Raw genomic sequence first — 23,593 nt, forward strand, 5'->3', positions numbered from 1 at the left:
TGTGTGAAGAGATAGATTTAATTTAAGAATTTTAAAACATTTTTACTATTAGCTTTTAATTTATACAAGGAACATAGTAAGCATCTAAATTATCCCTAAGTAAGAAATCTGGTAAACATCAAAATTATGCTTACACACACTTATTTGACTTGAAGCCACTCTTAAAATACTTTATCAGTACAAGGGACATCTTCATAATACCTTCAGACAGAAAAACACCATTCTTGTTATTGTTTAGTTGTTCCCTAAAAGCTGAACAACGGAACCCTGGAACTCTAGGTACTTATATGTCAGCACATTCTACACATTATTCCTAACTCAAGTTGACATTACAACCACTTAACACTGCAGAACAGGCTAGACTGGTCTGAATTCCATTCAAAAATCAACTGCACGATGATAGAAGAGATAGGCTTTCCTCTTTCCAAGGACACAAGATATCATGTTTTGTTGCTTAGCTCATCACTGGTATAACAAGACTGAGGTGTAGCCAAGGGTTGAAGCAAGATGTGTTTGAAATATCCAATGCATTTCTGAACATGCATGTTACTTAACCGAGTGACTGAATGAATCTGAACCACTAATTTATACAAATCTGAACTACTCCTGGTTTGCAAAAAAAAAAAAAACCCCAAAAAGACCAAGATTAAAAATATAGTCATGATCTTAACATCAGCTACTACATCTCAACAGTTTGAGAGTGACACAATAATATAGTACGTAATGATCACAACAGAAATTAAAATAATAAAAACAGTGGTGAATATTTGTCTTGTCAAATGTTCACTCTTGGGGAAAACAAAAACAAGCACAAAATAATCATGTGTGATGACCCACATATTCTAAGTCAGAGACTGGAAAGCACAGAATCACAGCTCAAGTGCTTGTAAACAAAATCATATTTGACTGCAACGTACTCAGCCTAACACGCACAACCCAAATCCATCACACCCACCCACCCCCCTGACCCCCCACCCCACTGACCCCCACCCCACCACACCACACCCCAGAGCACCAATGCACCCATCCAAACTTCCAGGGTCTGCCCTGGAAGTGGATACAAAACTTCCATATCAAAAACATCATTTAAAAAGAGTGACAGAAAACCGTACTGAGAAACAGTCATGAGTATTGTCCCAAAATGTCCTAAGACCCAAATCTGCTTTGTTGTCCATAGGGAATCCCCTAGAGGAGAAGATTCCTTATCTTCTTACCATGATCCATCTAATCTCTTAACTTTAGCAAGCTGTCTGTAGTTGGCTGGAGTCACAAGACACACAGGTGGTTATGGAGGTAATATATTTGTACACTGACACACATCGAAGTATATTTTCACAAGGGAGGTAGTGGCAATAGTGGTTTAATAGTAGTAATAATATGATAGCTTGTAGCTTTGTGCTTGTAGATTTGTACACATTTGCCACAAATAATCAGTGTGTATGTACCTGAACATGGATTTAGACTTTTTATTGCTTTTGCAGTTTGCTGTGGATACACTATCCATAATAAATACGTGCGCCATTAACCCTTAGTGGAGACTCACTAAAACATGACTTGCTAAATAGCTGATTATTTGAGTTTACCTCTGTTCTGTACATTGGGACATAAGGTATCTGGAGACTTGTACACTGCAGGGCAGTTTCAGGACTATAAAATGAACTCACTGAAGGAGATATATTTTCCAATCATGTCTAATAAAGAAGTAACAAAATGATTGTATGAATAAAGGTAGCCCAGACATTTTCCAAACATAAGATGTTTACTTTTTAAAAAGAAAATATTTTTAAGAGACTCCACCATGCTGCTGGTCAATATCCACTGTTCTCATTAATAAAGGTTGTGAATAAAGCGCAACTCTGAATAACAGGAAAAATTCATATAAATTTTAAAATCTGTCTAAATAACTGGGTGAATTGAAACTGGAGGAATCCAAAAACACGTGAATCTAATATCTGGACGTTTTTCAGAGACGTATTTATTTATGAAGCAAATTGTTGCACATTCTGATCCATACGCATATAATGCTCAATCACTACTGACTGAACTAGTTCTGTGGGAGAATATGTTAATCAAGTAATATTAGATTTTGTTTTACATATCAATACTGCCAATCCTTCCATTTCAATATCAATGAAAGTTCGCGCGAGACATGTCTGTTTTTGAACAAACTGAGCCTACTGGAACATTTAGAATACATTACAGAACTCCTGGTTCATACTGGGTGAGAACCCAGCAACTGCGTGTCTTGACAGCAAATATTTATATTCATTTTACCTGAAACTATGCTACCATGGATACATGTCTGAGTAATTGGAAGGTGTGGAACACTATTGGCAAAGATTTGAGAATGAAACAATTCAGGAACGCAGGAGGAGCTGGGTTTGTTTACCTCACCTGTCGACGCACAAAGGAGGGAGGGTAGGGCAAGAGTAGGAGGAGGCGTTTAGGTAGGAGGCCATTTTATCTTAGCTACCAAGTTATACGTGGATCAGCGAATTCCATTTGATGCACCTGTTGTCTCAGGGAAAGCGGTAGCAAGTTAGTGACATTTATATTTGTTTAAAATGTTACAATGAAGATCTAACTCGTGATCTGGAATTTACACTTTGAGGACAGCAAAATGAAGAGAGGTGGTCTGAATCTTTTGGGTCGAAAGAACCAATCTCTTTTCGACACCAATGTTGAAATTAAGGAAATCGGTAAGTAGTATTTTTTTAAAGGTGTACAATTATACAGTAAGCTAAATCCTACAAAACAGATAACATATCAATTGTATGCCTATAACTTTGTAACGTGACCTTTGCACATTCATGTCTAGGGACGCTGGCGAATTATTGGTCAGTCAGTCGTTCCATTTGTCACACTTACCTGAATTTATAGGCATACAGCTCTCAGATATTTCTGAAGACTTTCTAGAATATATCATTAACAAATTTTAAGTACATTCGGAGGCAGAACTTAGAAACTTAGCAAGTAAGAGAAGATGAAAAAAATCAGAGGGCAACACAGCGTGATAGTTCTCCTAAACTTGCAGTGTTGTGGTTGAGGCTACAATACTGGGAAAGAGGGAAGAGCCAATGCAGTACCTCAAGCATTGTGTTTACTGGGTTGTTGTACAGTAGTCGTTCCGATTTTACAACATGTCATATACGAAACAAATCAAGGATTTCCTTTTTCTGATGATGACGTTAAACTTGAAATTGTTGTTACCTACTTATGGCTCCAGAAAGGTTATCAGAGTTTGTTCTGCTGATGATCTTTAACTCTGCAGATATGCTAATACTTCTAGTGAAACATTGAACTTCTCCTTTGTTGACGTCTCTGAGCTGGGAGACCGTATTTGCATTTTCAGAAAATGTCGAATCACAGCTTGTTCACTCAGTAATAATTGGTTTAAAAGATCCCTCTGTCATTCCTGACTCAGCAGTAAATAAACACGCCAAATTATACGGTTTTTTGGAGGGGGGGAATGCCAGTTTTATTGGTGTATTTTACAGGAGAGTGTGGAACTTTGATAAACTTAGAGCAGTGTCCTTTGACAAACTTTTAAGAAATGGTTGCCATGGAAAATATTAGCCTTATCTGTCTAGTTTGTCATAGTTTCAGTGCCAGTTCAATTTGAGGTGGGGACAGTTCCTTTATATATATACAGATACACACACATACATACATGTATGTATACATACATGCATGCATATGCAATTGAACTGTTGAAAGGCATCTTTTACCTTTCATTAACCTGAAATCCATGGAGTAGTATTATTTAGATGAGAACTCGATTTATGCGGGTCCCTGGAATATTTTGTGTCAGGTTGACACAATGATGAATAATACGTCTTGTTGTGTTATTGTTATTATTTTATAGGCTCAGGGGGGTGTTCCAGAAAGCGGGTTTAGTGAGAACTCAAAGTTAGTTAATTCAGAGCAAGCAGTAAATCTCCTAATAGAAGAGCACTATGGCTCTATTATGCTAGGAGAATGGAGCCATACTGCTCTTCTATTAGGAGGTTTAGTACTTACTCTGAGTAAACTAACTCAGAGTTTTCACTAAACCCACTTTCTGGAGTACCCTCCAGGTTCACTCAATGTACAGTTCATTTGTTGTTCAGAATCACTGGAATTTCTGGAGGGTGACCTCCTTCAACTATATGTAGATCTAAACATTTGTTGTCGAAAGATAGTGCGCTTTAGGCTGTCTTTGACATCAGAACCACTGACGCTGCATTCCTCCTGTTCCTCCTACTAACTGACAATCTTTCCTCGCATTGCACGTAAATAATTCTTTCCGGGTAATATGATTAATGGTCCCTTACATCACAAGGGCTTGTGGTGGTATGTCTCATTAGCATCTCAGTAACTGTTTGATTATAAAGGCTTTTGTCAAACTATGTTTTTGGTGTGGCTTCTTTGTGATTTTTCCCCACCTGCGCCATCTGCTTTTTTTTTTGTTTGTTTGTTCCATGAATACTCATACGAGAACTGTGATGTCGGATTTGTAAGATCAACAAACACTCAGTGTTGTTAGGCAAACAGGCGGTTGACCCTTGTATTGTTAATGGTCTTGCATCATATTCTGTTGCTCTCGCATTGAACTCACACACAACTCAACCACACGATGCATTATGACCGCCTAAAATTTCTCAATTCACTCTCTGTATGATGGTTAGCTGATCAGCTGCTAGTCTTTTAAGATTTTTAATAATTTACGTTACTCCTGTGGTCTCAGTTTAGGGCTCAGTACTAGTTTCTGAAGTTTTTATGGATTGTTAAAACCATCTGGTTGGTCCAAATAGGTGATAGGTCATCCAGGTGTTTGACAGCTAAATAATTTTTTTTTGTTGTTGTTTTTTTAAGATAATGTTGAACTTCAGCTGAACTCTTCAGCCATCCCGGAATCAGGCACTGCAAAAGTGAGATCCAGACCAACGGTCAAGCTCTTCAGCTCCAGCACAGTAAGTTTCTGAGTTTGCCACAGAATGAAAGGTTGGAGAAGGAATAGAACCCTGTGGTATCAAAATGATCGGAAATGCAACAGTCGGTTTAAATGTAGTTATATTCTACTTGTGTATGATTTTCAGTCTGTGTCATATGTATGCAACTGAAGACTTTCACTTGGTTATGAGTTCACAGCACTGTCTTGGTCCACTTTCATTCAGCACTGCTTTTGCTTGAGGGTATTAGCCCTGAGAACATTGTACGTTGCCTAGAGAACATATACAATGCTTTGGCTGATGGCATCTTTACTCAACAGTTATACCTGTCATTTCTGGAGTTTCGTCTGGCACTTCGCAGGGACACAAAGTCTTCGATAGCTCTGTCATTTTAATGGGCATATTACAAAACTGGGAGGATTCTTTCACTGCTCCCTCTGCATGCTTCTGACATTAGACATGCCACACCCATTAGTGCATTAGAACGGTTGCACTGATTTCTCCAAGTCATCCGTGGGAAAAAGAGATTGGTTTTCATGCTGTGCCTATAACAAAATATAAGAACTAAGCCCTGGCTTAAATTGTGTCGTGCAACTGTCTTCATTGTGATATTTCCTGTAAACTTGGTTTCTATAGAAAGGACATTCTTAGCATTTTTCAGTTTTCAGGTTTTTAAGCTCTACCAAGTAACAGTGCAGTTGCCTTAGGCTTTAACTACTTGTATGAGTTACTACTTGGCTAAATAATTGACAATGGCTAAATATGCGAACAAAGTCGCAAATGCAGAAACAGGACGTTGTTCAATTTTCTTTATCGACATGAGTTCTTAAATCAGTCTACTGAGAAGAAATGAGTTCATATCCTGTCTTTTAGTCAATCTCTGCTTTGATCCTTTGATTTGGGTACACACAGCATGATGACGTCGTGACAGCTCTTGGTCTGACTGAGCGTTCCATGGTGCCAGGACAGTGTTTTGAATACACCATCTTTGTTTACTTTGAGTACTGTGGTCTTGAAAGAAGTATATGTTTGACTGTTTGTACAGTCATGCATAATCTAGACAGGCTAATATTTAGACCGAGAGATGTGACTTAACTACATGCCTTTGGGTGTGTAACGGAATTGGAAAGCGATGGCAGTAACCTACTGCTTTATACAGACCAGACATGAACATGGAGCTACAAAGAACAACAGTGGGAAGGAACTAACTTTTCCTAAAACATGCCATCTTAAAACTGTTGAGTAATGTTTCATGTACACATTTACACTTTAGAGAGTCTCTGAACCCTTCATGTGAAATCTCTTGTACCTCCTTTCATTGTGTATTATTTTTCTGTTTCATGTTTGGTGACGTTTAGTAGTGGTCAGTGAATGGCTTATTCCAAATGGATGAATCATGTTTGTGTCAATCTTTTGTCACATTTTTCCATGTGTATGTGTCATGTAGCTTTGAAACGGCACTAATGTGTTCCCAGCTACATAAACACTGAAGTAAATAGTTTAGAGAACAGGTTGGATTACTGTTGGTTAACTTTTATGTCTAGTGAAATCTTCAGCTTGGCCTCGGCACGTAGAACAATTGAAGGGGAGTGCCTTATCTCGGCTTTCAAATTCACTTCCTCACCCAAGCTGCTACATATCTCTATATCTCTTCTCTTACCATTGTTGATAGTGGCCTGATTCTCCTACAGGAAACAGAGGTGTCACTAACAGCCTGCTTGCATTTTCTGTCTTTTTCTAGTCTTCTACCGAAGCTGTGCAAGGCTTTGCTGTGCCAACTCCAAAAGTTCCTGTTCTGCCCCCCTTCAGTGGATCTAAGAGTGATGGAACAGGTTCGGCCACATCAAATACTCACAAGATGGTAGAAAGATTGTACCTTAAAAGTTAAAGCTATGAATTCCTCAGAATTGCAAAACTTGTTGATTCAGTGTTAGCAAGTGTAAGTTTGATTTATTGCTTATTTGAGCTTGTGATTTTTCTAAATAAACTTTTCTAAAAAAAAAAAACAAAAACAGGCCATGCTAATATTTGCTGAGGGTGCTGCCCAGTAACCCTTTAAAGGTGGAAGGGTATTAGATAAGATGGGGTATTCAAACACTGACAGAGCTGCATTCGTTGTCCTGGTTGGAATAAGCAGTCGAGGTCATTGGCTCTTTAGAAATCCTATTCAATTTTTAGAAACAGTGTTTTATCTGTTTCATTTTCAGGAGAACATGAAACATATTGATAAGTACATTAGAGAGATAGTTATAACCTATTAAAGACCTTTCCTAAACATACAAGTAGTGTAAGCCACTGTTTATAAACAGATTCGTAGCTTTTGTAGATTTGTACATTTGCCTTACATATGCAGACATACATTCTAAATTCATAATTTTACCTTCACATTTATAGAAAACATAAATATATATAAATATATCCATGTCTGTTTACTGGATTTTGTTCATCTCTGCTTTTCTAGGAGGCACTGAGAGACATATACAAACATAACTTATTTACAAACAAAAAGTAAATCTACCTTCATATTTGTAGAAAGTCAATATTCTCTTTACTGGACTTTATTTGTCTCTGGTCTTATAGGAAGCACTGAGAGACTACACAATGGAGGAGTGATGACTGTTCCTGACTTTGATGGAGAAATTGTCATCCCCCCACCACCATCCACTGCCCCTCCCCCCCCACCACCATCCACTGCCCCTCCGCCCCCACCTCCTCAGTTTAACCCTCCTTCACCCATGTTTGTACACTCCCCATCCACATACTTTCATGATCGAGATATTCCAGACGTAGCATCTCTCCAGCCTCCATCCATGCCACCACCAAAACCCCCTTCAAAACCCCCCTCACTAACTGGGAGTGATGACATTGACCTTGCTTCTCTAAAGCCACCGCCAATGGCTCCTCCAAAACCTCCCTCTGATACACACAAGGCCTCTGTGCCCATCTCTACTCCAATGAGTAATGACTTAGATGTTCCCGAATGTCCCAAGTTCACACCACCATTGCCTCCTGTGGAGCAGCATTCGACAAGAGCCCAGAAGACTCCTCCACCAAAGCCTGTTAGGATGTCCTCCATGCCTTTTATAGATGGACCAGCCTCTAACACAGCCACACCAACACCATCAAGCTTCAATCCCCAAAACACTGCCAAGCTATATAATGTGCCAAAAAGCAGTTTCCTAGGGCAAATTGACCGTGAGAAGAAGTCAAATACCATTTTATTCTTAGAGGATTCCTCTGGTAAATCTGTCCAAGTCCAGGTCAATGGAAAGGCCCCAGCATCTACAAAGGACATCAGTCCTCCCCAGACCATTGTGCCGCCTGCCAAGCCGGCTCGTCGCAACAGCTCTGGCACTCAGTTAGAGGAAGATGTCCATGGTATGAAAGATCACTTACAGTCCTTGGTCCCTGACCAGCCAACCAAGTTAAGCGACAATATCGAGACACCTGTGCCAATTGGAACATCAGAGGATAAAAACCCACCTCCTGTGAAAGGTTCACCCAAGATTGAAAAACTTGAGGTGCGGACCACCTCAGTTGCTCCAGAGGTGAATCAGGCAAAGTCCCAAAATGACTCCGCAAGCAAGGATTACAAATTCAGTCCATTACTCAGCCACAAACTTCAAAATCTGAAAACTACAGAAGGATCTGTACCAAAGGAGAATGTAGCCTCGCCACTAGCTCTCTTAATGGCTGCAAAAGAGCGGGATAGGCAGCGGTCTGCTATGTCAAGTCAGAACAGCTCAAGAAGGAGCAGTTATGCAGAGTCTTCAAATGTTGGCATCCAACAAGGTGAATCTAACTCCCCCACAGTTACCCCAAAGTCTATGTCAGCCTCATCCCAGTCAGCTCAAGACAGACTCCTTTCAGACCCAAAACCCCGCCTCCCAGTTGAGCCAAGTGTGACCAAACAGAAACCAATTGAATCCCAGAACCTAAAAGCTAGTGCCTCTCAGTCAGAACAGAGTCTTCCACTACCCTCTAGCAACCAAGTCAATAAGGTTCCCATGAGTCAGGATGAAGACAGTGGGGAGATTTCTGTGCCTTTCATTCCTCCACCACCTGAATTTGCCAACTCTGATCCAGAAGACGAGGTTGAGCCTCCACCAAGCACCCCACCCCCTGATCCCCCTGTCAACAATGTCCGTGTCCCGACCAAATCTTCCTCAACTACACCTGCATCCCTCGCAAATGGCCCCTCCACACTACCTAAGCCCAAAGTGCCATGCCCTCCTAAATATCCAGCTGGAAGTGCTGAGGTCCAACCCAAAGTGCCAGTTGAGAGCAAACATAAGACACTCCCAGCTCAAGCTCCACCTTCTGTATCTGCCAGTCAGGCAACCCTGCTGAGCATATTACAGAAAAAGATGATGGAAATGGACCCAAAATTTGCACCAGTAAGAGAAGTGGACACCAGTGGAGATGACTGGGGTTCACCCTTATCTGATGAGGAGTGTGAGATTCCTGTCCCACCCAAAGTTACTCCCAAACCCAAGAGTGCCACCCTGCCTGCTCAAAGCCATGGTATGGTTTTGAAAGAGCTAGAGACAAAAGTGGCCCAGAGAGCTCAACATTTCGGAGCAGCAGCAAAATCCCCCAGCAGGTAATTTGCCTTTCATTTTATCAAATGTGAAGTCCGTCCTTAGAACTGACATTTCTGGTTTCATTTTTTACTAAACTAGGCAAACTTACATTGAATTGCTTTTAAGTAATTTAAGCTTTGGTACTGCATGAGGAAATGCATTACACTCTGTTATTTTTCCAAGAACTGAGCCATTTGTAACTGTAAACTTGAGGTTAAACAGCTAAGCTTATTTACAGTGTGCAAAACAGTAGGTTACACTGTGGGGGTAATACCTACCTTTCACTTTAAGTTTTTAATCTTAAGGTTTTTTTCATTCATAATAATTTGCAGAGAATTTGTTTTTAAACTCTGCCGAACATTTTTCTTCTCTTTGATATTTAGCAGTGGACCTCATTCAAAGCAGCCTCACGGCCTGACCTTCACAGTGCGACCAGGAACCAAACAACCAATCACTCTTGTCACTAAAGGAGACTCTCCGTGTTGATCCATGGCTCTCTGTGTGAAGTGCACCTGAGTGTGATAGAGAAATATACACTCTTGGGTATGAGCAATGTTTAAAATCTAAAATACATAGGGAAGCACTTAGGACAAGGCCCCGTTAACTCATAGACATTATGTTACATTACATTCATTTAGCTGACGCTTTTATCCAAAGCGAGAGGTTGTTGGTTTTTCGCAGATCAGCAGCTCATGTTTTGTTGTTGCAATGTTACTTAACCTTGAGGGGTTTTATTTCTTTTATGTGTTGCCAAGCTTAAGTGCCAACGTCACTAGAAGGAACTGGACACCCTTGGTGTATTTCATACCCTTGGCTACAGCAGTTATATCAGTGTGCTATCAGAACATTTTGCCTTAACCTCCATACACAGTTCACTGATTATGTTAAGTGGCTGTAGAGGTGACTTCTCTGCTACTAGGTGTACGCTTGTTCATCCAACTGGGTTGGAAGTTGCCTTTACAAATTATTTTTAGTCTTTTTATGCATCTGTATTCTAGAATTTAGTCGTGCAGTTGTCTCACCAGAGATACTTTCATCTAACACATGTGCAGTTATAAAATAGACAGCCATGCTGTGCCTAATAGAATTTTATGTAATTTTAATATATATATATATATATATGTGTGTGTGTGTGTGTGTGTGTAAATATGCCATATTACATTCTTTGCTGCTTTTATTTCCATGAGGGTATTTGTATTTACAGTGGTGAAAAAATACTTACATATCCTAATTAAATTAATCATTGACATTACCATATTTTCTTCTAACGTAACTGGTTGAAATATGCATACCATGTGTAAATACTTTAATATATACATGTAAACCAACATATCTGGAAAGACTAAACTTTCAAGTGCAAAGTATTTTTTAATTAAGAGAAATGTGATGTTGTTCCAACATTAAACCGAAATCTTCAATTCCTGTGTTTTTGGTGTGTTTTTTTTTTTTTTTTGCTTGGTCCCCTGTGGAGAGATTTAATACACATGTCTTACTGTCTCGATAAAACACAGAAGTCCATACAGAGACTTGTTAACTGCTAGTATAAAAACTTTGTGATTTCAGTTGAAAAGAAAAACCAAAACAAAACCCTTTTTAGTCTTTGTTACTTTTATAATGTTTGGGGATTGAGACAATTAAAATGTTCCAGTAGTGTATGAGCTCTGAGATTGGCATGTGTTGAAATGACATCTGAAAATGAAGTCATACACCCTAAAGTGATTTCCATTGTAAAAGGTTTGCACCTGCCTAATTTGCATCCTACTTTGTGTCCAGCCTCACTGGCAGGAACACTTGGGTGTGTCAGGACTTTATAAAAAAAAAAAAAATTGTGTTGTCTGGGACTTGCAGCTTTGATTTTATTTTTAAAAAGCTTCTTCTCATCAAGAATTCTGTTCGAACTCTTACAGGAGAATAACCACTGACAAAATACTGAAACTGGTAACCAGAAAGGAAATGCACCATACACAAAGTTTTTATTCAAGATGGTATGAATGACATAAAAAAAAAATGGGTACTGTAAATTATATCACAAGGCGTGAGATTTTGAAATCAATTCTGGTATTGATCACCAGGGTTGAACTGTGTTTTTTCTCATTTCTCATAAGACGCATTTATTACTCTCTGAAGACGCACTGACTTCAAAAGGACATCTGCTGAGATGTTCATGATAAAAAAAAACAACAACATATTACTGAGTGAGGCAAGGTCACTGATGAAATTACTGACCAACTTTCAATAATCTGAGGAATTACAGGTTAAGTTCTACAGTGGGTCATTTAAGTGCACTGACATGATCACTAAAACCTCCATAGGCAGTACAAATTTAACCATGGCCCAGGATAGTTCCAGTAATCCCATTCCACTCATCCTCAGTCAGTAATCGTTTGGTCCAGCAGATCTCACAGAAAGTGGTGTGATGTGGCAAGTCTCTCAAATAATAATAGAAACAATAGCAAGTAGGTTGTGGTTTAATCTGATTAGTAACCAGATATGTTAAATCCGCCCCCGCATGTGGTGTGTCGAGAGAAACTTAACTAGAACATTGAAGAGGTAAAACTAAAACAAGCCCTTCAAACTTTTCAGGGGCTAAATGTTCAATTCTTTCAACAAAAATAGAGAGACATTCTTTATATTCTTAGAGACTGTCAAGAAACTGGATCCTAACTCTCTAACAGATCCACACAGTTTGAATTTCATTGTAGCACATATCAAAATACTGGTCCTCCTAGTGCCTCAGGTTAACTGGCTCTCATTTAAAAGCACCTCAGAGTGATTCTGAGAAGCAGGTCATAACGAGTACCCAGCAACGTACAGAGATCACAGACAGTACAAGCACATTTCAAATTATTCAGGTTCCAAATGAAATGAAAAAAGAAACAAAGGGAGACTAAGGAGGACAAGGATTCAGTTCTAACGCTATACTTCTTTCTGGTCCCCTACACTGGGAACAGGTTCCTTTTGCTTTAGGATATGAACTCTACAGGTGGTGTACTGCACGACTTGTTGTTTTATGTGGACTGCTGCTCTCCAACACTGTGGTGGAGAACCTGGTGGTCCCACCCCACAGTTGTCAGAATGCCTGAACTGCCTGGAGCCCAACACAAGCCCCGGACAAAGTCCTGATGTCTCTTATCTCTGAAACTGGAGTCAAAGAGGGAGAGGTATGTGAGAGACAACAAATTTGCCAGCGGACAGACAAAGGCACACAGAAAATGGCTTTCATTCGAATAAATATACGAACAATATAATTTTGAAAAATACTACCATTACTAAATTGTTAAGGCTGTTACACTGAACTGGCCACAGAAAAATGTGAGGGAGGGACTGACAACATTTGCATATTTTCACAAAGAAAATCAATGGGTTTTGACAGCTGAATTTCCAGGTGCAAGGATTAGCTTAATTAGAGAAACAAACAACACAAACAGGCAAGATCTGTCTTTTCTCAAATCTTAGGACTCCCTTAGTATTGCTTCCAGCTATAAGAACACCACTGATAGTATCTTGAGCTCAATTATCCAGACCAGCAGAAACATTCAAACTGCAAATCTACAAAGTTCTTTTAAGGAGACCCACTCTGGATAACAGTCTATGAAATGAGCAAATCTGTAATTGTAATCATGAGAACACAGTATTGAAAACCAGAAAGAATATTTTTGCTCAGTACTAAATTACAACATATAATATATTTGAAGATCTGTTTCTACTTCTGTTTCACTCTGTTAAAATAAATTTCATCCAGTTTTGATATAAGGTACATCTCAGAGGTCAAGTTAGTTTCTGTTATTTATTATCAGGTGTGTGGTGCCTGGAGGCAAATCTCATTTCAATATTGACACTACTCACATTTCTCGGAGCTCTGAATTCATCACGGCAACTGAACAGTCATCGCTGATAGAAGCCAACATAGGAGCACTGCACAGAAAGAAAGGGGAGAAAACATTTCTGTTGACACAAAAAATTTCCATTACTGGAATGGTCTATTACAAACTACTTCTTTGACCTTTCTCCACAAGACAGAACAGCCCTTACATTTTTCCATTAAGAGAGTGTATTAGTTTAAGCAGGTGTATTATAAGGGACGTCTGTTTATGCTTACCTGTGTGAAGAAAAGGCCAGGCCAGAGACTCTACGGTTGTGAGTGTTCATCGTCTGAGCGCGCTCTGTTACCTGAAGGTCCTTCAGCATCACCCGTCCCAACTCATCACCTGAAACACAGCACCAAACATATCATTGCCATCATCACCCCTGCAATTACCAATAATTCGGCTCATCTCCATCATGTCAATGATTTCTAAGTAAGACCTAGTGCGATGGTCCCCTCCTAAGGATTCCATCCAAGTACAGAAAACAAGACCATAAGCATTTGAACCAGTCACGTGTTCTCCATTAGCAACTGTTAACACAACACTGAGACTTGAATATCCAGAAGATGGCGGACAGATCCCAAGGCAGGCTGTCTTAGAATTCTCTAGGAATTGCGGTTTATGTAGTTCAGAGAAAGTTCTTACCATATGCAATAGTGCTGCTCTGACTGGGGTGCCAAGTTACTGAAGTGGGGCAACAACTTGGAGATACTACATCTGAAACAAAGTCAGACAGTGGTGGTGAGAGCAATACATGCAGTCACACCTTATCAACAGTAGAGGGCGCTATAGAAACAACAAACATCCACACATGAACTGGAACAGGCTAAATTACGCTATTATATAATTTGAAAGCAACCTGCATCCATTCTTCAAAAAAAAACAAACTGTGGAGGTGCCCAGAACCAACATCTGAATAATGTTTGATTCTTTCACTTGACACCTGTGAGAAAAACTGGTTTAGAATTGGAGTTTGAATATTTCCTTCCTCTTACCGCATAAATGTACCTCTATTGCAGGATTTGTTATGGGAATTACATTCAGGAGAGTAAACAGTTTAAGAACAGAAACCAATAAAACAATAAAAGTGGTTGGCAGTTTGTCTAGTAAAACCTTTTACCAGAATACTACTGAAGAAGTGGGCTTTAACATCAGCAGTAGATTTATAACAAAAAGGATTTCTACCGAGTGGAAAGCCAGCTGTTTTTATCTTTAAATCATACAAATGAGTGGTCTACACTGCACACGCCTTATTCTGCTCACCTAATCGAGTGGCAGGTTTGGGTTTCCTGCGATCCCACAGGAGTAGTCGCCCATCCTAAAAACAAAACCAAAAACCGAAGTTACGGACGAAAAGTATCATGACGTTAGAACAACGATCCATTCTGACGATTATTTCTCCTTTGATACTGGAGAGAAAAAGGTAGAGCAGACTGAGAGTGGAGCTCTGACCTGGCCGCAAGAGAGGAAGAGAGCGTCGTCTGTGGGGCTGCATGACACACAGTTGACTGGCATCGAGTGAGCTGGAGACAGAGACGGGGAGACAGATGCATTTTACTTTGAGCATTCGGTACAAGTTTAGAAATATGTTAAAGAAAGATAGGAGACAAGGAGTGGGCATTGTTTAAGAGCTAGAGATGAGGGGCAACTTGCAGAGAAGAAGGAAACTGAGACAAGATCACGCACATATGCGTCACTGCACGCAGTGGTCCTAATCAGTTCATGTAAGCGCCAGTTTGAAAATGAACTGTTAAGGCTGTGTTTACTGAGTAAACACTAGTTTATATTTGCTCCTAACACATCAGCTTCACCTTGTGGTGAACTGTGAAATGGCAATTTTGAAAACTCTTAACAGTCATGGCAATATGATATTTCTTCGATTTTGTCCCTTTGTTTGAAAAAAAAAAAACAACAAATGACACCAATAACTACAACAATTTTACAGCTCTTTCATTTACTTTACTTAACTTTTCTCAGTCACATTGAACTCAACGTTTATACTCCATAAGGACATAATGGTATAAACCTATTTACAGTTTGTTTGTTACAAATCATGTGGACATTACACATTCTGTAGATCGTGCCTTTCCACACTTCAACCACCGTTGCACATCATCCTTTTACCCAACTGCTTGAAAGCTACCAGAGTAAGTGACGTGCTAAAACCTGAACGTGTCTTGGCTTTACTGGGTATGGCTAATGGATTCTGAAATGTGGATTGACAGCCATAACATAACTGTCTAATCTAGGACATTTTCATTGGCCATCCAGTTACCTGGCAGGGCCAATACTTTAGGTTTCTTTTCATATTTTTGGTAAATACATTATACTGAGGTAAAGTCTCATCTAACTGCAGTGGAGCTCCATACCATGATAGGTGCTAACAACAGTCTCCTGACTGAGGTCCCACACTTTGATCCTGAAAGCAGAATGAATAGATGGACAGTCACAAAGAGAAACACACAGACGCTGCATAATGCTGATGACATACAGCACTGGTAAAATAAAAAAACTATAACACATCCATTAAATGATTTTTACAATACAAAGAAACCTAAGGGCCAGTAACATACATGACACTGTTGGTGTCATTACAAGATGTAGGGTACTGAAGCACATCTAAAAATGATTTCTTATTTATGACATTTACATTCACGTTACATTTAATTCATTCAGCAGACACTTTTATCCAAAGCGACTTCCAAGAGAGACAGAATACAAAGCAAGCATGTAGCCATTAAGGAGCGGTCTGGGGCATAAGTACCACTACTAAGTTCAGTATTAGACCTACAGACCAATACAGATTCAGATACAGGTAAATACTAAGGGGCCAGAAATGCTAACGGGTACAAAAGTTTGAGAGAAGAAGCAGTGAGAATCTTTGGGATGGTATGTGGGTTCGGTCTCTTGCCCCATAATCTAAAGCTGCAATGTACCTTCCAACATAAAGTGTCATTGCTCCATCACAAACGCAAAAACAGATACAAATACCATCCGCGTCTTACCTGCAGTCCATGCTTCCGCTGACAGCGTGACATCCCTCGGCAGTGGGGCTGATGCTTGAGACGACATGATCGTGCTCGTGTCGACTGAACCTGCTGATCAGCAAGCGTTCGTCCTCAGCTAGCTCCCACAGCTCCAAAGCACCTACCAGCGCAATAATACATCAACATTCAACCCAAGTCCAAGTGCGATACAACTCACAAACGGCGGGTCATCACCAGATCTGACGGATGTGAAATATATAAGAACTCGTCACGTAAATGTTATTCATTTGCCATCAAACTATGACAAAAAGCTCCAGCGTGTCCTAACTTAAAAGCATGACAAAGCATAGACTCTACCAGGTCACATCCTTCTGAGAAATGTTCAATGCACAGGTAACGTATGAAGACAGAAAGAGCAGGCAAGTTCAAAATACATTTCATTTACAAATGGAAGAAAATGACATTCCTGCACGCAACGGTTTTCAGCGGAGGGAGTCTGAAAAAATTGTAACATGCAGTTGTTGGCCATTAAGCTAAATGTGCTTGCAACTCAAGCGCTCTTTCTCTCCTCTTCTCAGGTACGTCACGTTTAGAAGTTACTTGGGCTATGAATATTTTCATAAATAACTGTCTGCACCACTGAGGACCCTTTTTCATCCACAGGATAGATAGTCAGTGTTTTTCCGAGGACAGCTATGGAACGATTAATCATGATACATGTGCTGACAACAAAATTAGTCTCCTATAATACCACAAACTAGACCGTATTTGTAAACTACTTTTTAAAAATGTATTGAAAATATTTTAACAGTTATCTTTCCGTGTAACAGTGACCTTACCTGAGTCAGAAGCCACCAGGATGCCTTTCTCTGACACCCATTTGGCCTCCGTGACACCAGCCTCTGTCTGAACACCAGCCTTGCAAAAGCCTTCGCTAGGCGACAGTTTGGGTTCACTGTACACCCAGATAGACCCCAGCCAACACCTGCCCGTAAGACTGGAGGCTCCCAACAGCAACGTACCATCTTGGAGGGAAAGACAGTGTTGTAACCGCAACTTGGAAAAGTAAAGAAATACGGTAGACGTGTTCCATTCTTCGTGCCATTTCCAATATAATCATTTACAGTACGTGGTGTTCACTTGGTATCCTAATGAAGTAGATGGTCGAACTAATCCAATTTTGCAATTATCGGAAACATTACAGCAGACAGACAACTACAATAACACTGAAAAATCAGGTAGTGGCAAGTACATTCCTTCCAAACACCACGTGTTTCCATGTATTGGCAAATCGTGCTATCACTTAACAGTTAAACCAGTCTGATGCATAAAGACTTACCAGCTCTGTAATGTGCAGAATCAAGATGCCTCTCCATGCAGGCCGGTGCATTGGGAGGTATATTCCATCTGTTTTCCTTGATCATATTGGCACTTCTCATTCAGATCCACAAGTTATTTTTAAATATCTCTTGGGAAACAGTTTGTGACAGCTAACTGTTGTGTATTTCTGGAAACAGGCTGCGATAACTACTTTTCAAACGGCGGGATAACACCGAAAGGCAAACATCAATTTTTGACTATTATAGTAAGGTCTTTACCGGCACAGATTTCTCAGGCTTTCTTATTTTGTCTGTCGTGATGCAGATAATGAATTAACCTGTGCTGCTTGTTCCGACACCACGTGTTTTCTACATTTCCGCTTCCAGGTTCGACGCCAGTAGCGACTTGGCAAAAGTTGCCCTCCCAAACTGATCTGATATCAGTTTCGTCACGACTCGTACAATAGTTACAGCTATGATTTGGTTAAGAGAGGCTGCTCCTAGATCAGTGACATGACAAATTCTACCAGCTGTCTTTGGTACAGATTCTTTGACTTTTAAATAATCTGTTTGAACAAATTAATTGAGCAGATAATATTCCCTCCATGCGTGTATCTTGTCTGAACAAATCTTAACCTCTTTATTTACGGAGAGTTTGAATCTATGCGTCGATAAAATGAAATTGTATTGCGGATTTTGATCACTAGATGGCGCCCGATTCTCAATTTCGATGTACTTTTCTGCGTTGAAGGACTTAAACGAGCTTTTCATGAGCGATAAGCCAAAAAGGAGCCTGCGTACGTTTCACAGAGACATATAAATATAAAACTTACACCCCCCTCCCCCCAAAAAGCCTTACGACCCCAACAAATAGTTAATGTCGGTTAGGATGTTTAGCTATATATTTTGGACAAAACACAAACTGTATGGGATATGATTATACTAATCTATTTATTTGTCATATCTAAATAAATGGCCTGAAGGGGTTGACTGGTAGAGGACTGTGTGTGTGCTTGTATAAGTCCAGGGCTGCCTACTCACGTTTGACTCTAAATAATCCATCATTTATTACAGTGAAATTGTTTATTAATGTTCTGCAATGTCCCGTTGGGAATCAGTAAAGTAATCTATCTATCTATCTATCTATCTATCTATCTATCTATCTATCTATCTATCTATCTATCTATCTCTCATGTCCAAGTCATTCAAGGGGTGTCAGAAGATGTTCATCTGGGGTTTTGCAAATTTATTGATAATGTGATTAATCAACACATGGTATACATATCACTGTTGTTTCATTAACGTTCTGTTATAACGTAAAAGAAGAATGAGACAGTGTTGTGACAGAACAAAAATGCTTGTGAAATTTCCTTGCATGTAACACTAAATTGCTGGGCTTACAAACAATCACAACAGAAAGTCTTATGAAATGAATGCAGATCATTACTTATGAAGTAAAAAAAAAAGTTAAATAAAACAATAAATATAAAAAACTGACAAAACTAAGAATATAGCTGTTTATTCAGTCATAAAACATTTACGAGAAATATTTTTTAAAAAAATGTAGCAAAGGCTTGTTCAAGCAAGTCTTGTACAAAAATTTTATATGATTTGAAAACACCTAGACTTCTTTGCGATCTTGAAGAGATGCTACATGTTGCAGCAGACGGCAGTGTCTACTCGGCATGTCGATCTCTTCACAGTATCCAACGACACTTGTATCCAGGAGACGCATCAGCTTTCCAGCAACGGCGGGCATCTCAGCGTACTGTGGCTCATCACCTTGACATAATGTGGTCATTTTGCAGAGACTGCACCAATTCCGCTTCGCAAGCTTAGTTTGTCTTTACATACTTGCAGGCGTGGCAAAGTACAGGTGTCCCAAAACGAACAAGTACCTTAATAGAGGGGTTGTCTCTTAAGAAGCATGCAGCCTGTTTGCTGCGCCCCTGGGCAAGACCCTAACCTCGAGCTTCGTGCTGGGTCTCGCGTCGTCCTTTAACTTTTCCGTGGCTACAACCTCTTTCCGTCTGTGCTTCTTATCGTCCTCAAGATACCCCTGATCACGTGCTACTAACTGTTCGAGCTCTGCATCCATGGGCTCGGAAGAAGTGAAGGGTTGACAGACGGTCTCCACGAGACCAATCACAGTTCCCAACAGAGCCACTACAGAACCCACCACATAAATTTTGAGCATGCGCCGGTTGGGCTTCTGGCTAAGCATCTCCTTGACAAATGGAATGAGCTCCTGCATGGTGTCCATTGAAGCGATTTTCAGAAGTTTCCGGTCTGAAAGTTAAACACAGCAAAACGAACAAAATATTATTACGCTAATGTATATATAGGGTCCTGTGTATAATCTACAAATATATCTGACTTCTTTTAATGAAGCGCAGTATTACTGAACAGTTTGTGACTGATCATAGCCCGAGGCTGTGATGCTACTCAATAAGTTATTTTTATATATCTTATTCTAAAAGTTTAACAGCTTAAAAGTTAGTCATAACATGAAATAATCATCGATCAAGCTAAACCAATTGAGAATGTCTTGTGATTACATTTTCGAATATGAAGAAAGAATATAGAAGGCTCAGAACTTACTTTAAATATGAACTACAAGTCTTTCTGCGATTGAAGTCCTCGTCGCCTTTGTGTCTTAAGTCTCAACTATTCATAAAGAAGATGAGAGCACAGTATCTCTATTCGGCTTTTAGTTTTTAAAGACTTAAATCTTTACTCACGCCCACTTGATGACGTGATAGTGTGCATGCGCCTTCCATGTGAAAACAAACTGGTAGTGTGAGCCTGCCAGGAAGAACCGTGCACGTAGGCCACATCTCTTCTTAGTGCTACTGTACGGACTGCCCCTCACGTCCACTGTTCACACTGATAAAAGGAAGTAAACATAAAAAAAAACAAAAACCATACATTATAGAAAGGATGGACAAATCAAGGCAGCAAAGTACTGTTGGTTAAAGTTTAATTACTTGGTTTGATGCCTTGCTCAGTGTATTTTTATCTCTCTCTCTCTCTCTCTCTCTCTCTCTCTCTCTCTCTCTCTCTCTCTCTCTCTCTCTCTCTGGATGAGTGTGTGTGATGTGTGAGAGTGCAAGAGAGGGCAGTGGGATTAGTGTTGTTTTTAAGAAAACAAGAACCAAATGGTTACCATCTACACTACGGCACCACAGTTCCTAATTTTAATTGAGTATTTTTCACTTGAGGTGAGCTGTAAGAACATGTATTGAGCAGTCAAATCATGGGGGTGGGGGTGGGGGGTGGGGTGGGGGTCCAAACCAAATGTGAATAATTGTGTCAAACACTGAACATGTGAGATCTCAGTAGTCGGGAAAATCCTAACCCAGCTCACACAAATAATAGGCTTATTTGTTTAATCATAAATAGACCTGTGTACTTCACTGCTTCACACTAATTAGAACAACAGGCTGTATTCGCAGTTCTAGGCACTGACCATGGGCTTTCCCTAAACATTTAAAGGTATGTAATGGTGGGATGACAGAGGGGTACTTTTATCCCCTCCCTTTTTTGCTTGAGGGCTAAAAATACCCTCAGGGAGCAAATAATCAGAATCACTTTCAAAGAAACACTGATCTGCTTTGTTCAGTGCACAGTTTTCAGAAAATTCCTTATCAACTGCTCACATAATTTGGTAGGTGCAATTCAGAAGGACAATGCTTCCTCTGCTGAAGATGATTAATCATATCACAAGATAACTTAAAATAAGCCGTACACTAATTCATATATCATAAATAAATGGTTTACTTTCTTCAATCCTGGTCATTTTTTCATGTATAAACTGACTTCATATGTTGATTCGAGCATATCAGATGTCAGATTTCACACTTGTTTCATGCATGTATTGGCCTTAGTTATGGTCTTGGTTTGGAGTTTCCCCACTTACAAGAATAATTCACGAAAATGTGGAAATAATGAACATGCAGCTGACAGTGAGTATTTAACAGCACCATATGACTTCCCTTTGTAGATCTGAAAGACATAAACACAGATCTTACTTGGGAATATTCTCCAAAATGCATGGTCTGAAGTCCTCAGTCATCCCAAAATACTCTATGTCCAACAACAACATTAACCTTGGGAAGTTATAAAGTCATAAAGACATTGCAGTCTGAACTCAACGTGCGGAACATCTGCAGTTATAAAAAATTATAAACTTGTAAACTACTCTGGGTGATTGGCAGGCTTTTAGGACACGTGACACGTTAACGTCAGATGTTTTCTTGAAAAGTAGTACCTAGTCATACATGGCAAAAGGTACAGAAAAACATTGCCTCAAACACTGTATGTTTATTTATGTATTTTTTTTAAATGTTATTGTTTATGTGGATGGCATGGGGTCTTTCTTCAGTGCTAAGCTCCCATCAGCTGGATGATCTACAGATTTGTTTCACTGAGTAACGTATTTATTCCTCTCCTGTGGAAATGATGCTTTTAGTGTGTACACGGTTCGTAATAGTCTGTAGTGATGATGGTGATGGTGGTGGGGTGCTTTTGATGTGATCACTTGGATACATGATAAGTTTTTCTTGAAAGTTTCCTCAGCTGTTTTTGTTTCCAAAACCACGTTGTTTTTGTTTCCAAAACTTGCTTCGTTTTCTCACTCTGCTGACAGTGCAAGACAACATCAGCATTTTGTTAGCTCACCTTACATGACCACAGGCTATGAAATTACTTCCTTGGCTGGGGTCCAACATTTAGAAGCAAAGCGTGGAACAAGAGTTCTTAAACTACATAAAAAATCAAAAGACATAACTGAATTCCATGGCTTCAGTAACACACGTAGACACACGGATATATACAGCAGTGTTATGTTTGAAAACGTATTTACGCTCGTACTTAAATTATAATTCTTGCTTTTATGCCAAAGATTTATGAAAAAAGTATTTCAACTCATAGCGAATGTAGAATTTAGACTGTGGAGTAAAGTTACCGCAGAGTCCTGGTAAGAGTTGTCCTTACACGTTAATTAACGCAACTGACAAAACTGTCTACGAGTTAACCACTCCTGTTGTATCTCCATGGCGACCTAGTATGGGTAATAGAGGTGTGGCACCGTCTGCGTTAAGGCTATGCAGACAGTGGTGAGTAAGAGACACACCTTTTACCTCAAAGCCAGTCAGACCTGGAAAAAAACAGAGCGTAAAATCAGTAGCCACAGGGTATGATTTCTCACACACTGCTCAGCAGTACTGCGCTTCATCAGCCAGCAGTCACTGCCTGGGTGTCTGGCCACAAGCATGCAATCTCTTATCGTTGCAAAACCATTTTGAGAGCTAAAGTGAAAAAGTAAATTTAATCCTTCAGCCTTTATCAGTGCCACAAATGCTGAATGGCCTATAATGTGATACAACATGTTCCTTTTCATCTGCAGTCTTTGCTTTTCCATGAATTGCAAAATGAATTCAATACCATCTGGCATGGTTTTCAGTCTCCTCACACAACATATAAACAAACTTTTGATGAACAGAAGCTCATCATAACATTACATGTATCTAACGATATTGACTGTTTAGACGTGTTGGGACAGGATGCTCCTTTAAATTTGGTTTTGAAGAATCCAAGAATTTGATTTATACACTCAGACGGTCTTTTCATCGTGTTAAATGGTGGAAAGTTTATCACATCGACAAACATGTTTTGAAAATCCGTGAATTCGAAAACCAGATAACTGATCATCAGACCTGACTCTTAATTGTGTAAATTCTTTTCTGGTGCTGTAAAACAAACCGCATCTACGAACACGAATGTTCCTGTTCAAACAAGTTTATTCAGTCACTCAGCATGGCAGTTACCTACTGTGAATCTGCTGAAGGAGACCATGCATTCTCACATTTTTAGTGTGTTTACTAATGTGCTTTTGTACACTGCTGT

The 23,593-nt window shown here is 39.7% G+C and overlaps 2 protein-coding genes across 2 annotated transcripts; one reads left to right on the forward strand and one right to left on the reverse strand.

Annotated features, from left to right (window-relative positions):
- The first annotated feature begins 2,497 nt into the window (after positions 1-2,497).
- LOC115815621 (pollen-specific leucine-rich repeat extensin-like protein 1) lies at positions 2,498-10,814 on the forward strand. The gene is made up of 5 exons (XM_030778587.1): positions 2,498-2,699; positions 4,855-4,952; positions 6,673-6,763; positions 7,512-9,534; positions 9,898-10,814. Exons 1-5 carry the CDS (start codon positions 2,621-2,623, stop codon positions 9,998-10,000), a joined length of 2,394 nt encoding a protein of 797 aa, XP_030634447.1. The 5' UTR covers positions 2,498-2,620; the 3' UTR covers positions 10,001-10,814.
- Positions 10,815-11,575: 761 nt separating this feature from the next.
- Positions 11,576-17,985, reverse strand: wdr77 (WD repeat domain 77). Its single transcript, XM_030777595.1, has 10 exons — positions 17,707-17,985; positions 17,207-17,392; positions 16,386-16,527; positions 15,750-15,799; positions 14,833-14,903; positions 14,644-14,698; positions 14,026-14,097; positions 13,614-13,722; positions 13,361-13,429; positions 11,576-12,655 (listed from the first exon to the last, which is right to left on the reverse strand). The coding sequence occupies exons 1-10, from the start codon at positions 17,804-17,806 to the stop codon at positions 12,523-12,525; spliced, it is 987 nt and encodes a 328-aa protein (XP_030633455.1). The 5' UTR covers positions 17,807-17,985; the 3' UTR covers positions 11,576-12,522.
- Between the last annotated feature and the right edge of the window lie 5,608 nt (positions 17,986-23,593).

This window comes from Chanos chanos, chromosome 6, assembly GCF_902362185.1.
Source record: "Chanos chanos chromosome 6, fChaCha1.1, whole genome shotgun sequence".
NCBI classification, from domain to species: Eukaryota; Metazoa; Chordata; class Actinopteri; order Gonorynchiformes; family Chanidae; genus Chanos; species Chanos chanos.

Excerpts from the sequence above, each read along its gene's own strand:
- LOC115815621 (XM_030778587.1), top strand. The coding sequence starts at position 2,621 with ATGAAGAGAGGTGGTCTGAATCTTTTGGGTCGAAAGAACCAATCTCTT. Across the intron at positions 4,953-6,672 it reads AGCTCTTCAGCTCCAGCACA|TCTTCTACCGAAGCTGTGCA; the intron begins GTAAGTTTCTGA and ends GTCTTTTTCTAG. Across the intron at positions 9,535-9,897 it reads GCAGCAAAATCCCCCAGCAG|CAGTGGACCTCATTCAAAGC; the intron begins GTAATTTGCCTT and ends TTTGATATTTAG.
- wdr77 (XM_030777595.1), bottom strand. The coding sequence starts at position 17,806 with ATGAGAAGTGCCAATATGATCAAGGAAAACAGATGGAATATACCTCCC. Across the intron at positions 16,528-17,206 it reads CCTGGTGGCTTCTGACTCAG|GTGCTTTGGAGCTGTGGGAG; the intron begins GTAAGGTCACTG and ends TTGCGCTGGTAG. Across the intron at positions 14,098-14,643 it reads CAAACCTGCCACTCGATTAG|ATGTAGTATCTCCAAGTTGT; the intron begins GTGAGCAGAATA and ends ACTTTGTTTCAG.